Source organism: Portunus trituberculatus, chromosome 48 (assembly GCF_017591435.1).
Source record: "Portunus trituberculatus isolate SZX2019 chromosome 48, ASM1759143v1, whole genome shotgun sequence".
Classification (NCBI taxonomy): domain Eukaryota; kingdom Metazoa; phylum Arthropoda; class Malacostraca; order Decapoda; family Portunidae; genus Portunus; species Portunus trituberculatus.
Genome location: NC_059302.1, coordinates 12,649,027 through 12,666,696, shown reverse-complemented (window position 1 = coordinate 12,666,696; position 17,670 = coordinate 12,649,027). Strand labels below are relative to the sequence as shown.

Below are 17,670 nucleotides of genomic sequence, written 5' to 3'. Positions count from 1 at the left end.
GTCAACATGGTGGCAAGCAATGCTATTAGTTTTCTCACCTCTCTTGTGTCTGTGAATAATATCCAGCTTCACTGCCGCTAGCATGAGTTGGTAACAGAGTATTGTAAGACTGTAATCCGGATTTGAGCTCCACGAACGACAACAAAACCACAGTGCGCGCTACAAGAATGGAGGGAAGAAGCTGTGACTGGGTTTCGCCACTCACGCATGAGCAGAGAATAATGATTCTCAATCTTGTAAAAGAGAATAAAGACTTGCAAGACCGCTCAACAAACCCAGCTAGCCTTCACAAGAAAAAATTAGCTTGGGAGGAGATCACCAAGTCATTTAATGCCTTTAACATTAAGATATTTATAGCTAAATAAAAATTCAAGATTTTAGCATCAGCTGGTGCTTAGAGAGAAACTGACAATGTGAAAAAGAGGCAGGCTCAGGTAGTGAGTAACAAGCCCACATGTGATCAGAGTTATTGAATATCTGTGTACTCAAGCATTCCTTATTGAAAACCTGGCTTGCCACACACTTAAATAATTTTTCTTCTTTTCAAGTTTTGTATATGTATAGCAGTTCTGAATGTTTATTGTTGTTGCTCAATTTCACTATGTATTTATAACAGGTTTATTCAACAACTTTACAGACTGCAGTGTTTTCATAATTTCCAGAATTCTTAACTTTCTTTTTTCTGTATCCTTCCATTATCCCTAAAGTGGTAATTTATCATGTGTTTGGAAATCACTGTCTTACAAAATCCATATCAAGAAGCAGTGGTAGTTCATTACAAGAGTTGAGAAATTTGCATTCTTTGGGATCTGCTAGACCACAATTTGTATGCATATCATTAAAGATTCCATAGTTAACACATTAGTATAGTCAATCATGAATTACATTAATCATGGCCTGAAATAGTTTGGATACAGGACTATACATCTTGAGAACTACCTACAATACTGTCAGTATACCTATGCTTAAATCCTTGCACATCACACCCAACTCAGTAAAAAGTTATCTGTTGACTTAGCTTTAACATTATTGCACTCAATGTTATGTCACTCACTGTCTTTGTTGAGAGAGAGAGAGAGAGAGAGAGAGAGAGAGAGAGAGAGAGAGAGAGAGAGAGAGAGAGAGAGAGAGAGAGAGAGAGAGAGAGTTTGATAAGAAGTCCTGGGTTGGTGTGAAGTGGTGTTCTTGTGAAATTCTCTGTCTACATCCCTACATAGTAGTACATCTTTGTGGTTTTGTTTTAAACCTGCTTATACAGGCTAGTATTTACCTTGTGACTGGCTTTTCTTTGCATACTTTGACAGCCTTCTGTCTGTTGGCAGTTCACCTGTCACTTCCTATTCTCCATTAACTCATGCACATATTTGGTCTTTAATAGGCTTGGATGATGAGCTCACTAAAGAAAATATTTATTACCATGAAATAAACAGTGTAACTTTCCTGACAAACGAAAACAAGCTTCATAAAACAGCTAGGTGGCGAGCTTTCTGGATCTACTGCGTTCTTCAACCTCGTGATTTTAAGGTGATCCTTGACTATTATAAAAAGAATAGTAACTTATGTGGAAACATAACTATCGGTTTTCCGAGATTGAAAATATTACTTGATGTTGATTTTAGTTCATACTATTCGTTGGTCACTCCAGCTTACGAAAATTATAAAATATTTCTTCGAAGGTTACGTGGAAGACACGGGGGCACCCATGCCTTCCCTTCGACCTTCCCTCTGCTCTTCGTTCCAATAATGACAGCGACTCTTGGTACCACATTACCTTCCCTTCTACCCTCGACCTTAAACCTTCGTGACTCTTGATACGGGCCTAAGACACTTCCTGGTCTTAGGAACGTTAGGCCACATTGCAGCGCGTTTTGGTGGTAAGTTGAACTAAGGAAGATGAGCTGCTGGTGACGCTGTTATGTTTTGACTGGGCAGTGAGTGGTGCGTGTGATCTTGATCTTGATGCTACAGGTGACACAGAATTTCTTCTGAGTCAGGCCTTTGTATCGGCAGAGCCTGTGTTGTCCACGAGAGGCTTGATCTTGATCTTTATTCTACAGGTGTCTCAGGATTTCTCCTGAGGCAGGCCTTAGTACCAGCAGCTCCTGATGTATTCAAAAGCCTGTCAGCTTGCATGATACGGTGGGGCTTTCAAATTTGGAAAAAAACCTTACCTGGATAAAACTTGGTAATAAAGCGAGTTTGGTGTTCGTTAAACGAGCAGATATATAATATATATATGATAATATATATATATATATATATATATATATATATATATATATATATATATATATATATATATATATATATATATATATATATATATATATATATATATATATATATATATATATATATATATATATATATATATATATATATATATATATATATATATATATATATATATATATATATATATATACATACATACAGTAATCGCTCACGTATCCGGATTATAGCAGCCAAGGCCCTGGCGGATACGCGAAATATCCGGATACGCGGAATTTCCTCTCCCAACCCCTTATAAATTGAGAAAAAACATGTACATAACCCAAATGGGTAAGAAAACAATGAATGAAAGCACATTAAATGATTATATATACAATAAAGACTTCCTGGAGCATGATAGAATGATAACATATCAGATACCTGCTTCTCTAGAAAATGTGAGGATTGGGAAGGTGCCATCAGCAGTGTCATGGCAATCTGCTGTTTCACTGCTGAACTGGACACTACCTGAGTCATTATTACTGTTTTTTTTTTTTTTTTTACGGTAAGGCCTATAGCGCCTGTGGGCACACTTGAAGAGTGTATGGGAAGCGCTGTTCAGCTTCCGCCCATTAGTGCCGCAGGCAATTTTATTTATAGTGGTACCCATATTAGGGCCCATATCACCACCCATGCTCATCTTGAGTGTAACCACCTAGAACCTGGGTATCATGGTGACATGTAGGTAACTTTAAACCACTCGACAAATGGCAAAGTGTTTTAAGGCTGTACGTGGTGGGATTCGAACCTACGCGTGGACGTCTGCCCGATCCCACGCTCACTACCTTATCTACTATGAGATAATGATAGTGAAGTATTTATTGTTTGTCTGGTACAGCTTTCTACCTCTGTCTCAACATAATTTTTTGTAATAGTGTTATTGTGAGAGCTATGTCATGTAAAGTTGTGATGATGAAGGCAGTAAGAAAAAAAAAAAGTGTTTGAAAAGATCATAACAGTCTTATGATATGCATGAGGGAAGGGAGAGGGATCGAGGCCAGAATTGAAAGTCCAGCTGTCTCCCAACGATACATTTATTCATTTGTTTCTAGTTGTCTTCTCTTCCTGATGTTTATCATGCTAATTCTTGTCAACTTATACCTGTCAGGCAAAAATTAGAGAGCTAAATGACACACCTCCCTACTTGACTCCTGGCCAAGTACTGTGTAGGGCGTGAGTCAGGCTAAGACACAATCACACAAGACATTTAAAAATGGCTTCCTGATGGAAAGGTTATTTAATTATCAAAAAATAAACTCATAAATGACAGAGCAGCTCATCTTGGCCATTTGATAATTGGAAGTTCTGCCTTGGAGCGTCTTACAGAGAAATGTAAACAAACAAATGAACCATTTTTCGCTGCTAAGCTAGAACAATATATATATATATATATATATATATATATATATATATATATATATATATATATATATATATATATATATATATATACACACATACACACACAAATATATTTACATCTTCTTATGAAGATGCTATTAAGTTGAAATTATAGCATCATTCCAATTAGCAAGAAAATAAATTTTATTACAAAAGTTTTGGTTAGAAACCATAGATCTTAATTTGGCTGAAAATTGACGCTAGAGGAAAACGGTGTGTTCCGTCTGGCTCAAGACGATGGAATGAATTGACAGAACAGTAAAAAAAAACAACGGAAATCGTTGAAGACGACGAAAAAAGTGTTATTGTGATGCCGCCTTAAGTGCTGTTGCCTAGCAGGATCGAGGGATCGCTCATGTGGTAGGTTTGAATATGCTTGAGGGCAGCTCCGGATAGTGGCGATCTGGATATTTGGGCGATTACTGTATATTCAATTATTTGTTCAGTTTTGCGGCAGAGTCTAAGTACAGATATCACTTGTTCAGTCTTGCGGCAGAGTCTATATATAGATGACAATCTGGAGTACCCATTTGCTGGGAATCTATATATAGATGTATGGATAAAAGTCTGTAGAGTCTATATATCGATGATTTTTTATTTGGTAGTACACTCATCTGCCCTGTAGCTGAGAAGGGGTTAAAAGTTATTCAAGTGCACTGCATCTAAGTATCATCTTATCCATATATTAGGGATTAAATAGCCTCTTTTTAATCAAATTCATCAAATCCTTTTTTTGCAGCGAGAGGGAAATGAACCCGTACCTCCCTTACTGAAAGTCACTTGTCTACCAGCCAGGTAAAACACCACTGGTACCTACAACATACACAAGTACAAAAATACAAGTAACATTACCATGAATATACCGATATGTTAAAGAAATTTTTGGTGAGGACCTGACAACATATAAAGTGAAGAGAAGACAGAAGACATTAAGCTCTGTATGCAGAAATAATGGTAAAAGATCAGAAAAGTAACTGATAATACAGAAAACTTGTACAACTGAATTCATGTCCATACTTACCACAGCATGAAAAATCCACATCTTGTACAGTGGAGCAATTGAGGGAACAGTTTTCCTGAACCAGTGAAGATTGATAGCATGAGCCAACAGATTCAGGACAGAGAAGAAAACTGATGCTGGTTCTTGCATTCCCCACACTCGTGCAAAGGGCCACTGCAAATTATTTTGTAGATGCATGAATCCAGATAAAGAATTGTATCCTTTGTAGATGAAAAATTTGATAAATTCATGGTAAAATGGAGTTAAAATATTTGGACAAAAAGCTCTTTAATAAGAATTCCTTCATAAGAGAATATTCCTGATAGCTGCAAACTATGTATATCAATGCAAATGGAAGTTGAGCCCATTTCATGATGAACACTTTGCCTACTTTTTTTCCTGATGGTTCCTTATGAGGGACAGCTACAGCTACCAACACTATGTAGGTGAACTGACTGTCCAGCTCATTCACTTCACCTACAGTTTTAGTTTGCCTAACTGTACTATCCAACTCTACCTTGTAATCAATATGAGCTAACGGCTTCACTAAGTTGCTCAAAGTCATACTATATGATAAGTAAATTGGCAGGTACTCAGCAATGCTAAAAAGAAAAAAAAAAAAAAAAGTTCATTACTGTAAAGGAAAAAGAATGCAAATCATGCATTATCTAGCCTGCTGCCACTTCAACTCCCACTCCTATTAGCCACATCTTTTCTTTATTAGTAACCACTCTGATCCTCTTTTCTTGTTCTATAGCCACCTCCAAACACTAGGGTAAAGTGTCCAATGAGTACTCATCAGTCCATTAAGCACACACTTGGCATTTAAAACTTCTCCATAGGATATGACACCACTTGGGCATTAAAATTTAATTTCATTTTTAAGCTTCACCATTATGTCTGTGTCACCAGAGATGAGTATCAACAGTTGAGTTTGTTATGACTGAAGAGATGCAGCAACAAATATAAGTGAAGGTGTAAAAACTATTTTTTTTATAGAAACCTACGGGTTGCAACTTCTTTTCATATTTAACAACTAATTGAAAATTACAATGGTTTTTTTTTCTATTTGTAGGTTCATTTTGTCATGCAATATATGAAAAATGTACATCAGAACTGCTAAGAAACAAAAGATAAAGGCTGAGGCTGTGTGTACCTACTGGACTAATCCCAAATATCAAAGACCAATAAGTAGGCATTTTATCAAACTGCTGTCAGAGAGTCCTAAACCACATTGCATGACATTCCAGGTTGCCTCTACTATAGGGATGAATAAGAGTCACTTTCCTCTGGAAGTGTCAGAGCACCATCCACACTAACTTACCCAAAGAGTGGTCCAGAATGTGCACAGTGCATGGTGCTCTAAATGTACATGCGTCCTTACTGGGCATCACACACTGTCTACTTATTGGTGTTCATCTTTCCACAGACCTTAAATTCAACAGTCACATAGATTCCATTCCTAAAGCCAATCAAATACTGGGGTTCTTAAGGAGTGACATTGATCCATGGCACAAAAAATGAATATTTCTAACACACACAACCAAGCATACCAAACATATCACACTAATACAGACGCATACAAGCACTCGTACTTTCCAAACACCATAGAGGACTGGAAAAAGCTCCCTCATTGTGTTTTAGACAACAATGCAATAGACACATTTTCTAAACAAATATGCAATCATTTCTCACAACACCTCGACACTAACGGACACACTTGATTCACTGCCCTCCCTTTTGCATTCGGATCCCTTTCCCCATCCACCAATCAACCAAAATATATGTATGTTATGCACCAAATATGATGCCTTGTGCATTATAAATTAGAATCGTGATCAGAATCAAGTTACTCATCGCAGGTGTATCTAGTAACTATTTAGCAAAAAAGTTTTTCTTGCCCTAGAAAGAAGTGTATTTCTTTAATGTTTATAGGCATTCTTCAGCTGATTTTTTATATGTACTCATTTGTAACAAGATTATATCTTATATTTAAGGACATGCCACAAGTCATGTATACGTAACACATATGATAAAAGGAGAAATAAAATAAGTCAAATTTTTGTTGCCTTAAAAAATCCTTAAAAAATCCCTGTTGTAGATGTCAACTCAATGATACTTTTATAATTTACTTCAGCAATGAATGAAGTATATCATATATAGAAAGGAACCACTCTGCTATTATAGTATTTGAGTTAAAAGGCCAAGAGTAGCTATTGAACCACCTGCATACTTTATGGACACAGATTTGAAACCTATTTTTTTAAACAATTAATACTAATATTTACAAACAATCTGTACCACATAAAACTACAACCATTCCTGCAAAATATAAGACTAGACATGGCATCCCTCTGAAATTTGGGGAATGAGTATAATCATGGGAAGGAATTTTTTTTTTTTATTTATTTATTTTATTTATTTATTTTTTTTTTTCATACCTACTGGACACTTCACCCTATATTGGAAAGAAACAGAAAACTTAATCCTTTATCCTCTTCTTTCATGTAGATGCTTATAAATATTTCATCGATCACTTTTATTGCTGTGAATTGTTACTCACACAATGAAAGAGCTGAAACAACCACTGAATGCTTGAACTGAATTGAATAATCAAGTGTCTAGCAAAAGTCAAAAGTCAAGTATGTATACCAGTTATACATGAATCTATGGGATTATTTTGATTGATTATTATCCATGTGTATATTCTAGTCCATGGAGAGAAATAATAATGATAAGCATATCACTAAACCTTAAATCATGAGATACATCAGAAAATCATGCAGATATGTTGCTAACAAGCAAAAACTGACTAATGAATTATTGTCATACATTGGTTGTTGCCAATAGCAGACTTATCATTAGGCAACACTAGGCGGTTGCCTTGGGCCCGGGGTTCCTGGGGACCCCATGAAACTCCTCAAACACTTAGAGGTTTTACTATTTGCACACATTATTTATGTTTTTTATTAAAATCCATTTGCTAAAATGCCAGCAGAATGATTATGCTATTAAGTGTATCTCGGCCCCCAATTGATGTACAGTGAAGACTCAATACTCGAACGTCTACATACTCAAACTTTTCAATACTCAAACGCCAAAGTTCAATTTAACTTGAAAAAATACCTGGTAGTCAAACGTCCACACACGTGATTGTAAACAAAGGCTCCCTGGTGTCCCCCTTCCCCATCTGCCAGTTGTGACGTGCTGCTGCAGTCATCAGAATAACATTCTCCTGCATTCTGTCTGTAGTTTTTCATTTATAAGCTTACATTAGCACCAAAGGCTTATTAGTGGTGAAAATATCTCGTAATCAAACAGCCACACATTTGGTCATATGCAAAGCTCTGTCATCTCCCATCTCACAGATGCCATTGTACCATTCTGATACCGTATTACTGGTAATACCGGTATACTGATGCCGGTGCACATCCCTAGTCCTAACGCAGTCTTGAGAAAAATGACATTCTTCTGCGTTCTGTCGGTAATTTTTCATTTAGAAACTTACAATGGCACCAAAGAGGCTTATTAATGATGAAAATAAGGAATCTGGTGAGAGTGAAAGTGTTAGTGTACCACAGCACTCCATTAGTGGATTCACAGGAATCAAACCAGGAGAAAAGTTAGAAGACATCTTCATGGATGATGACTCGTCTTCCAGCGACCTCCCTCCTCCTCCCCACCCTTCTCTCCTCCTCTTCTAAGTTATCCATCACCAGCCTTCACATATGGTATGTACAAATCAAAATTGAATAAAAAAAATAAATAAAAAAAAATATATATTACATTGAAATTTTTAGAAACTTGAGGTTTTGCTAAGATTAGAATGAATGACCTGATTTATAGGTATCAACTGTCAAACTTTTCAATACTCGAACTGCCATTTGGAATTAAGTTCAAGTATTGAGTCTCCACTGTATAAAGAAAACAGGCCCCCCCTTCAGTCCCCATTATACCCCATGCCTACCCTTGCCTAGGGCCCCCAAATTACTAAATTCGCCCTTGGTTGCTGCATTATCATTTCATCACATTTCCTTTCAAAGTTATTCTAATCTTCCTCCATTATGCTAATAATGGAGGAGGCAGTAGACACCTACTGAAATGATAATTTACTCCCAGCTAGGTCTAATAGCACTAGTTCAGGGAGTACTGTTAACTTTCCATTAAAGCTAGCTGTGATCTCACTGAACGTTTCCCTTTGACTCACAACTCACAGCCTGCCCTCTAAAGACAACTCTCCTTTTTCACTGAAAATTAGATGCACTTACCACACATACACCCTTCACTTATAAATCAAAATAAAAAAATAACAACTCCAAACCCAGCCTCGAATTCCCTTTCTGGGGAGGGGACCAGAAATGTCCCCAGGTTGGACTGCTCTCTTGATGACAACCCCAAATGTCTTGACACCTCCCTCAACTTTTTCTACATTAACTTCTGTAATATTCACAGTCTTAGATCTAATTTTCAATCTGTGGAACATCTCCTCTCTACTGGACCTATCACCTCTCCTCTACTGGACCTCATCATCTTTTTCCTAACCGAAACACAACTGTCTGAGACTACTGACTACTTTTTCTATTCTCATTTTTTTTCCAAGGCTGGATGTTGCATCTATGTGCACAATAACTTAACTTGTTCTCGTGCCCACGCTCTCAATTTTCTGAGTTTTTCACCATCTGACTTCGACTTGATAGTCACTTTCTAACTAAATTTATCTGTGCTGCTTATCTCTCCCCTAACTCCTCTGACTACAGTAAATTCTTTGACTATTTAACTTCTAAAGTGGAGTACATTCTGTCTTCTACCCTTTTGTGGAAATCTCCATTCTTGGAGATTTCAATGTTCACCACCAGCTTTGGATTTCTCTCCCTTTACTGACCATCCTGGTGAACTAACCTTCAACTTTGCCATCCTCCATGATCCAGAGCAACTGGTGCAACACCCTACTCGTATTCCTGACCGTCTTGGAGACACACCCAACATTCTTGATCTCTTCGTTACCTCTAATCCTTCTGCTTAAGGTATCACCCTATCTTCTCCGTTGGGCTCCTCTAATCACAATCTCATTTCTGTATCTTGTCCTATTTCTCCAATCCTTCCTCAGGATCTCCCTAAGTGAAGGTGCCTTTGACATTTTGCCTCTGCCAGATTAGGAGACCTGAGGAGGAGGTATTATGCTGATTTTCCCTGGAATGATTACTGTTTCCATGTCAGAGACCCATCTCAGTGTGTTGAAAGCATAACAAAGGTGTTAGTGTCTGGCATGGAGGCATACATTCCTCATTCTTTCTCTCAACCTAAACCTTCTAAACCTTGGTTTAACACAACCTGTTCTCGTGCTATACATGATAAAGAGGTTGCCCACAAAAGGTACTTGAGTCTTCCATCTCCTGAATCTCATGCACTTTATATTTCTGTCCGGAATCATGCCAAGTCTGTTCTTCAATTTAAGAACATAAGAACATAAGAAAAGAGGAAATCTGCAAGAGGCTGTCAGGCCTACACGTGGCAGTCCCTGTATGAGAAATGCTACCTAATTCCATCTATTATCTCCTTCCATAGATTTATCTAATCTTCTTTTAAGGCTCTTTATTGACTCAGCACTAACAACATGACCCCTGAGTCCGTTCCACTCATCGACCACTGTTTGAAAACCAGTTTCTTCCCATTTCTCTCCTAAATCTGTATTTTTCAAGCTTAAACGCATTAATTCTGGTTCTGTCTCTGCTACTGATCTTAAGAACTTCGCTCATGTCCCCTTTGTTATAACCCCTATACCACTTAAATACTTCTATGAGGTCCCCTCTTAACCTGTCTCTAAGGAATACAAATTGAGTTTCTTTAATCCTGCTTCATAGGGGATGTATTTCATCCCCTGTATCTTTTTAGACATCCTCCCTTGCGCTGACTCCAATAGACCTATATCTTTCCTGAAATGTGGGGACCAGAATTGTATCGCATAATCAAGATGTGGTCTGACCAGTGCCAAGTATAATTTCAGTATTACTTCAGAAGTCCTGCTTTTAACACTCCTAAAAATTAATCCTGGTACCCTATTTACCTTATTTGTAGCCTCTGCATTGCTTCCTTTGACCAAGATCGGAGCTAACTATGACTTCTAAATCTTTTTCATACTTTGAACTTCCTAGTACCTCATTATTCATCATGTACCTATTGTGTGGGTTACCTCTACCTACACTAAGTACCCTGCATTTGTTAGTAATGAACTGCATCTGCCATTTGTCTATCCATTCGTTCATCCTGTCTAAATCTGCCTGCAAAGTGATGGTATCCGAATCAGACCTAATTAATCAACATCTTTGTATCATCTGCAAATTTATTAATATCACTACTAATTCCACTATCCAAGTCATTAATATATAAGTATTACAAATAGTAATGGCACTAAAACTGAACCCTGTGGCACCCCACTAATTACTTGACCCCACTCAGATTTAGATGTTGCCTATCACCTAACCACGCTTTAATCTGGTCTAATATTTTTCCCTCTACCCTGTATGCCCTAACCTTTCACAAGACCTTCTGATGTAGTACCTTGTGAAAGGCTTTACTGATATCTAAGTATAGGATGTCATAATTATCACCCTTATCTGCTTATCTACTGCCTCATAAACTTTATTAAAAAAAACCTCATCAAGTTTGTAAGGTATGAGTTTTTCTTTCGTAAAGCCATGTTGTGGGCAATTTATCAAATCGTGTTTGTCTAGGTGTTTCCTAATGTTTTCGCTATTATTGATTGCATTAATGTGCCCACAAATGAAGTTAAGCTGACAGGTCTGTGATTATACATTCAGGTTTTATCTCCTTTCTTAACAATGGGTACCACATTAGCTAGTCTCTACAATACAGGAACCTCACCTGACTCTAGTGACATCCTAAAAAGCACTGCTAAAGGCTCACTTACGACCTCCTTGCATTCCTTAAGTAACCTTGGGTATACTTTGTCAGGTCCTGGCGAATTGAATTCCTTTAGCCTATCTATCTCCTGTTCTACCATCTCCTTAGTTATATGAATGTCTGTCAGCTTCTCACTCTCTTCTGCCCTAAACATCGTTCTCTATCTGGGATTTCCTGTGTGTTCTGGGTGAAGACAGTTAAAAAGCACTCGTTCATACTTATACTAATCTCTTCCCCAGGGCTAACCATCTCCTCTGTCTTTAAAGGACCTATTTCTTCTCAGCTTTTTATCTTGTATAATTGGAAAAATCACTTGGGATCCATCTTGGCCTGGGTGGCTACCCTCAACTCACAATTACTTTTAGCTTTCCTCTTTAACATCTTAACTGTTCTTACTATTTCATTGTATAGTGGCCTTGAAGCCCCATCTCCTACCTTCAGTCTCTTATATATCCCTCTTCTGTTCTATATAGGATTTTAATCTATCTGTCATCCACTTAGGGTCGTTCCTTTTTTATTTTATTGTTTTGTATGGAATGTGAGCTATTTGACCTCTATGTAATTTATCTAGGAAGTAGCTATACTCCTCACAAACATTTACCTGCCCTGTTGCCACCAACACTGCACCCCACCTCTCTGACCCTGCCTTCCTTCTCTCAGCTGCATTCTGGTCCTTACCTGACCCTCTCTGCCTGTCCCTTGTCAACGACTCCCTGTAAATACCCCCCTAATCAGTCAAAATTAGCGTTCCTGAAATCAGGTACTTTCCTCGTGCTCTTGTTTCTAAAAGCTTCATGCCATTTAATTTTATACTGTTTTTCAGTGTGGTCACTGTTACCTAGCTGGCCACCAAACTCCACCTCTGTAAGTGCCCCTTTCCTGTTAGTCAGAATCAAATCTAGAATATTATTTCCCCGTGTGGGTTCTAAAATGACTTGCTTCAAGAAATTGTCCTGAATAACCTTAAGAAATTCCTCTGCTTCCCTGTTCTCCATCAAGAAGCTCCAATCAACATTCCTATAACTTGCCAAACACTTCTTCGTAAATAGAAAATGTCAAAATCTTTCAAACTCTAACTCCCCTCGAGACTTTTGGCAACTTGCAAATAACATCTCCAATAACTTTATTTCTTCATCTTTCCCTCATTTATTTCATCCTGATGGCACCATTGCTATCTCTTCTGTCTCTAAAGCTGAACTCTTCTCTCAAATCTTTACTAACAACTCCACCTTGGATGATCCTGGGCTTGTCCCTCCCTCTCCTCCTCCCTCTGACTATTTCATGTCTTCAATCAAAATTCTTCATAATGATGTTTTCCATGCCCTTGATGGCCTAAACCCTCGGGAGGCTTATGGACCTGATGGGGTCCCTCCTATTGTTCTCAAACTGTGCTTCTGTGCTTGCACATTGCCTGGCCAAACTTGTCTATCAACTTCTACCTTTCCTTCTTGCTGGAAGTTTGCCTACATTCAGCCTGTTCCTAAAAAGGGTCACCATTCTAATCCTTCAAACTACTATCCTATAGCTTTAATCTCTTGCTTGTCTTAAGTTTTTTTAGTCTATCCTGAATAGGAAGATTCTTAAACATCTGCCACTTCAGAATTTTCTATCTGATCGCCAGTATGGCTTCCTTACTGAGTCTTGCTCATCCTCTTTTAGAGATTTCGGTGAAACTTTTGCTGTAGCATTAGACATATCAAAAGCTTTTGATAGAGTCTGGCATAAAGCTTTGATTTCCAAACTGCCCTCCTACGGTTTCTATCCTTCTCTATGCAACTTTATCTCAAGTTTCCTTTTCGACCTCCTATATCTGCTGTGGTAGACAGCCACTGTTCTTCTTCTAAATCTATTAATAGTGGTGTTCCTCAGGGTTCTGTCCTGTCATCCACTCTCTTTCTATTATTCATTAATGACCTTCTTAACCAAACTTCTTGCCCTATCCACTCCTACACTGATACCACCCTACATCTTTCCATGCCCTTTCAGAGACAACCAACCCTTCAGGAAGTCAACAGATCATGCATGGATACCACAGAATGCCTGTCTTCTGATCTTTCTAAGATTTCTGATCGGGGCAGAGAAAATCTAGTAGTTTTCAATGCCTCAGAAACTCAATTCCTCCATCTATCAACTTGACACAACCTTCCAGACAACTATCCCCCTCTTCTTCAATGACACCCAACTGTCTCCCTCTTCCACACTGAATATCATCAGTCTGTCCTTTACTCATAATCTTAACTGGAAACTTCACATCTCTTCTCTTGCTAAAATAGTTTCTATGAAGTTAAGTGTTCTGCGGCGTCTCTGCCAGTTTTTCTCATCCCTCCAACTGCTAACTCTGTACAAGGGCCTTATCCGCCCCTGTATGGAGTACTCTTCGCATGTCTGAGGGGGTTCTACTCACTGAGTTTTATTAGATAGGGTAGAATCAAAAGCTTATCATCTCATTAACTCCCTTCCTCTGACTGACTGTCTTCTACCTTTTTCTCACTGCCAAAATGTTGCATCTATTTCTATCTTTTATAGCTATTTTCATGCTAACTGTTCTACTGATCTTGCTAACTGCATGCCTCCCCTCCTCCTGCAGCCTCGCTGCACAAGGCTTTCCTCTTCCTCTCATCCCCATTCTGTCCAAGTCGCTAATGCAAGAGTTAACCAGTACTCTCAATCATTCATACTTTTCAGTGGTAGACTCTGGAACTCCTTAACTGCTTCTGTATTTCCATCTTCCTACGACTTAACTTCTTTTAAGAGGGATGTGTCAAGACATTTGCTCCCTAATTCTGGCTAACCCTTCTTATCTTTTAGAGAACCAGCACTCAAGTGGGCCTTTTTTTTTTTAACATTGTGTTGCCCTTGGCTGCATAAAAAAAAAAAATCAAAATACACTGAGCATAATTCTCACCTTGCCAAAAAATTGGGGCACGTCCAAGCCCTTGTCCATGAATATTTGTGTGGTGCGCCACATGCAGTAGTATTTGCACTCATCATCACAATTCCACTGAAGAATTCTTTCACTCAGACTCTGTGATGATTTGTAAGTTGCAATACCCATATCTGTAAAAAGTTTCTAATTATGATAACAGCATAAAATACAGTTGTTACTCCAAACATGCATATTCACACTGTCCATTTCTCACAATATACTGCATCATTTCCAAAATATTAATTATTAGTTGTATTTAATATGCAAATTTGATCATATGATTATAATGCAAAAATGGTATCTACCCTCAATATGCACCTAATTGCATCCAATATGGATGCATGTCTGACTCACCATGTCAGTGCCACCAAACGGCTGAACTAAGTTAGTTCACGACCAAACTCCAGCTGGTGAACAAGTGTGCCTTTCCCTCACCCAACATGCCCATTGCTGCTTCCCTGTCCCCTCTGCCTCACCACTGCATTGTGATTTTCACTAGCCAGAAATCATCATAGCTTCATCCAGAAACTCCAAGAACAGAAATATCAATTTAGAAATGAAAGAGAAAGTTATTAAATCACTGAAAAGGCATGAAATGCAACAAACTCCCCCTTCTCCCCCATTTCCTCCACCTACCTCCTCTCATGCCATTCTGTAGCCTATGTTCTCTCTCCTTCTCTTGCCTAATTAAAACCTGATTTCTTCTATGACTAATGTCTACAGTGCCATCAATGAGCTCTTCTTCAACACACTAGCATAAATATGGTACAAATAAGTTATAATACAGTAACCTAACCTTGGGGCCTGTCTGACCATATAACAATTTCTCCATTGATTCTTCAGTTTGCATGCATTTTCACAACATGTAAGGGTTTTTGTCACTCACAAAGGCACTTATTATGGGTAAGCACTGTACTAGACAAAAATGCTGAATGTTATATCTAATTAAGGAAAGCAATTATTTAGGTAAATAAGGTAAATTATGGAGAGGTTAAGGATGAATACATATACTGAATTGACATGCAATACACTAATTATTATTATTAAGTTTACAGAAAGGATTTAACATAAATGAAAGCAATAAGGTGCCAGTGTATGCTAGGGACCTGTACATGCCACAGAACTGCATACAATAGGTCAGAGAAGTTTGACAGTTGAGCCAGAACACAGTAGTAATGAAACTATATGTAGCTGTCATGATACCACATAGTTATTGAGATTCCATATGTGGCAGCAATGAGACTGTAAATATGTGACAATTAGGAGACTATGTAAAAATGTTAAATTGTTCAGTAGATAAGTACAATACACAAAACATGAGTCTGAATGTTCTTTAGTCTTAAATCTCACTTTATCCTATTTCTAGTGTATCCAATAGTTTCTCAAGTATGTCACCAGGTAAGCCAACACACTATCTCTGACATTAATCATGAAAGTAAAGGGCAATTAGCATTACTTTTCATGGCCTGCAAAGTTGAAGCCCCCTTTGGTTAAGGTTAGGAACCTATGTCATTCTGCTACATTTAATTTTGCAATCCCTCTCACTAACATCCAACCAAAAGCAAGGCTTAATTGGATCTATGGTGGTGAAGCAACATCCTGGTTAGTGTTAGTAAGTAATAACTCCCACCTCAAGATCATGCAGTGAAAAACAAAGTTAAATTAATGTATCTGATCATACAAAACTGGGGATCTACTACAATTCTACATCAGTCATATATGTTGAGGCGAAAATACACCTTAGATAGTTACCGCAATTGTCATACAATACAGAAGCAATTAATCTTAAATGGAGGAATGGCAACTTTCTATTAGTGTTCTACTTTTCTTCCACAATCTTAATAAAGCTTTACAGGGATGGGGAAGGCTCTGGTGAGGATGTCTAGAAACAGAAAATAAAATAACAAGGCCACGCAAGGAGTCTGATTAATAACCAAACCTTTAGCCTTAAGCTAAATTTCCAATATCAAGTAACAATCCTGACACTTGAGCCCCAAAGCAACCCCCTTTACTTACTTGACGTGCAGTTGTTGAAGTGACAAATGTGGTAGCAGCCATTGTACTCATTGGAGTTATCTCCCTTGGATGCCAGTGATGAGGTGATCAAAAGTAACACGCCACTCACAATCAGGACCTTCATTACTGGCGGGGCTTGAGAGGCTTCTCTGTTCCCTCCCAGTCCTCATGTCAAACTCTAGTCTACACCACCGTGACCACTTCGCCGATCCGTAATTAATTATACCCCAATCCACCTCTTCCATACATGAAACAAGAACTTGATATAGAAAATACAATAAGATCTCTTATTTCATATTTGAAATTATTATGGAAATATTTGCAACTGAGAGCCGAATTATTAGAGGTGAGCTACTGAAATTTTCTAACAATAATGCTGATGAAGAGAGAAAAAATATATAAATATAAATTAAATGAAAATCTTAAACTATTACAACTGTTCTTTACGCCCTAAAATCAAAACGGGCATAATTTACGGAATCGGTACGGTAGCAGATAAAGAACTGAGTTGGTCTTGTTCAGTCGATTTGCGACTTTGTTTACGTTGTGACGTCACGGAGAAAGGTTTGAAAATGTGGTGTCGATGTAGAGAAGAATATTTTGGAGTTGGAGAGGGAAAAAGAGCACATCTGGGATAGTAAAAGTGAATTCTACAGTAAAAAAAAAAAAAAAAAAATTAAGCAAATCGGCGTTCGATGAGATTATTATTATATTTTATTTTATTCACAGTCGTCTGCTGGTCACCCAGCTATATAGTCTTCCCCATTACGGAGCGAGTTCAGAGCTCATAGACTGATCTTCGGGTAGGACTGAAACCACACCACACCACACACCGGGAAAGTGAGGCCACAATCCCTCGAATTATATCCCGTACCTACTTGCTGCTAAGTGAACAGGAGCTACACATTGATGAGGTTCGCCCATTTGCCTATACACACCCGAAACTGGATCGAGCACGAGCCCTCTCGGTTGTGAGCCGAATGTCCTAACCACTACACTACATGGCATCTTAATGTAAGCTGTGAAATATGGTACTCCCACCAGGAGTGAAGAGACACCTCGTAAGTGGCACATTTTGTGAAGTGCATGGAGTGGCTGAGGTGACAGCTGGCAGCAGTGAACGGACTACTATTGC

General features: G+C 38.2%; 1 protein-coding gene across 2 annotated transcripts in view; it reads right to left on the bottom strand.

Annotated features, from left to right (window-relative positions):
• LOC123498860 (post-GPI attachment to proteins factor 3-like) overlaps positions 1-17,002 on the bottom strand; it is a 68,782-nt gene extending 51,780 nt beyond the window's left edge. The window contains exons 1-3 of one of the 2 annotated variants that reach the window (XM_045246338.1): positions 16,536-16,993; positions 14,499-14,650; positions 4,694-4,846 (exon numbers count right to left, since the gene is read on the bottom strand). In XM_045246338.1, the coding sequence (XP_045102273.1) occupies positions 4,694-4,846; positions 14,499-14,650; positions 16,536-16,659 (429 nt within the window). In that variant the 5' untranslated portion in view covers positions 16,660-16,993. Of the gene's footprint in view, positions 1-4,693; positions 4,847-14,498; positions 14,651-16,535 lie in introns of both variants that reach the window. The other variant, XM_045246340.1, reaches the window with a different exon arrangement.
• Positions 17,003-17,670: the final 668 nt, after the last annotated feature.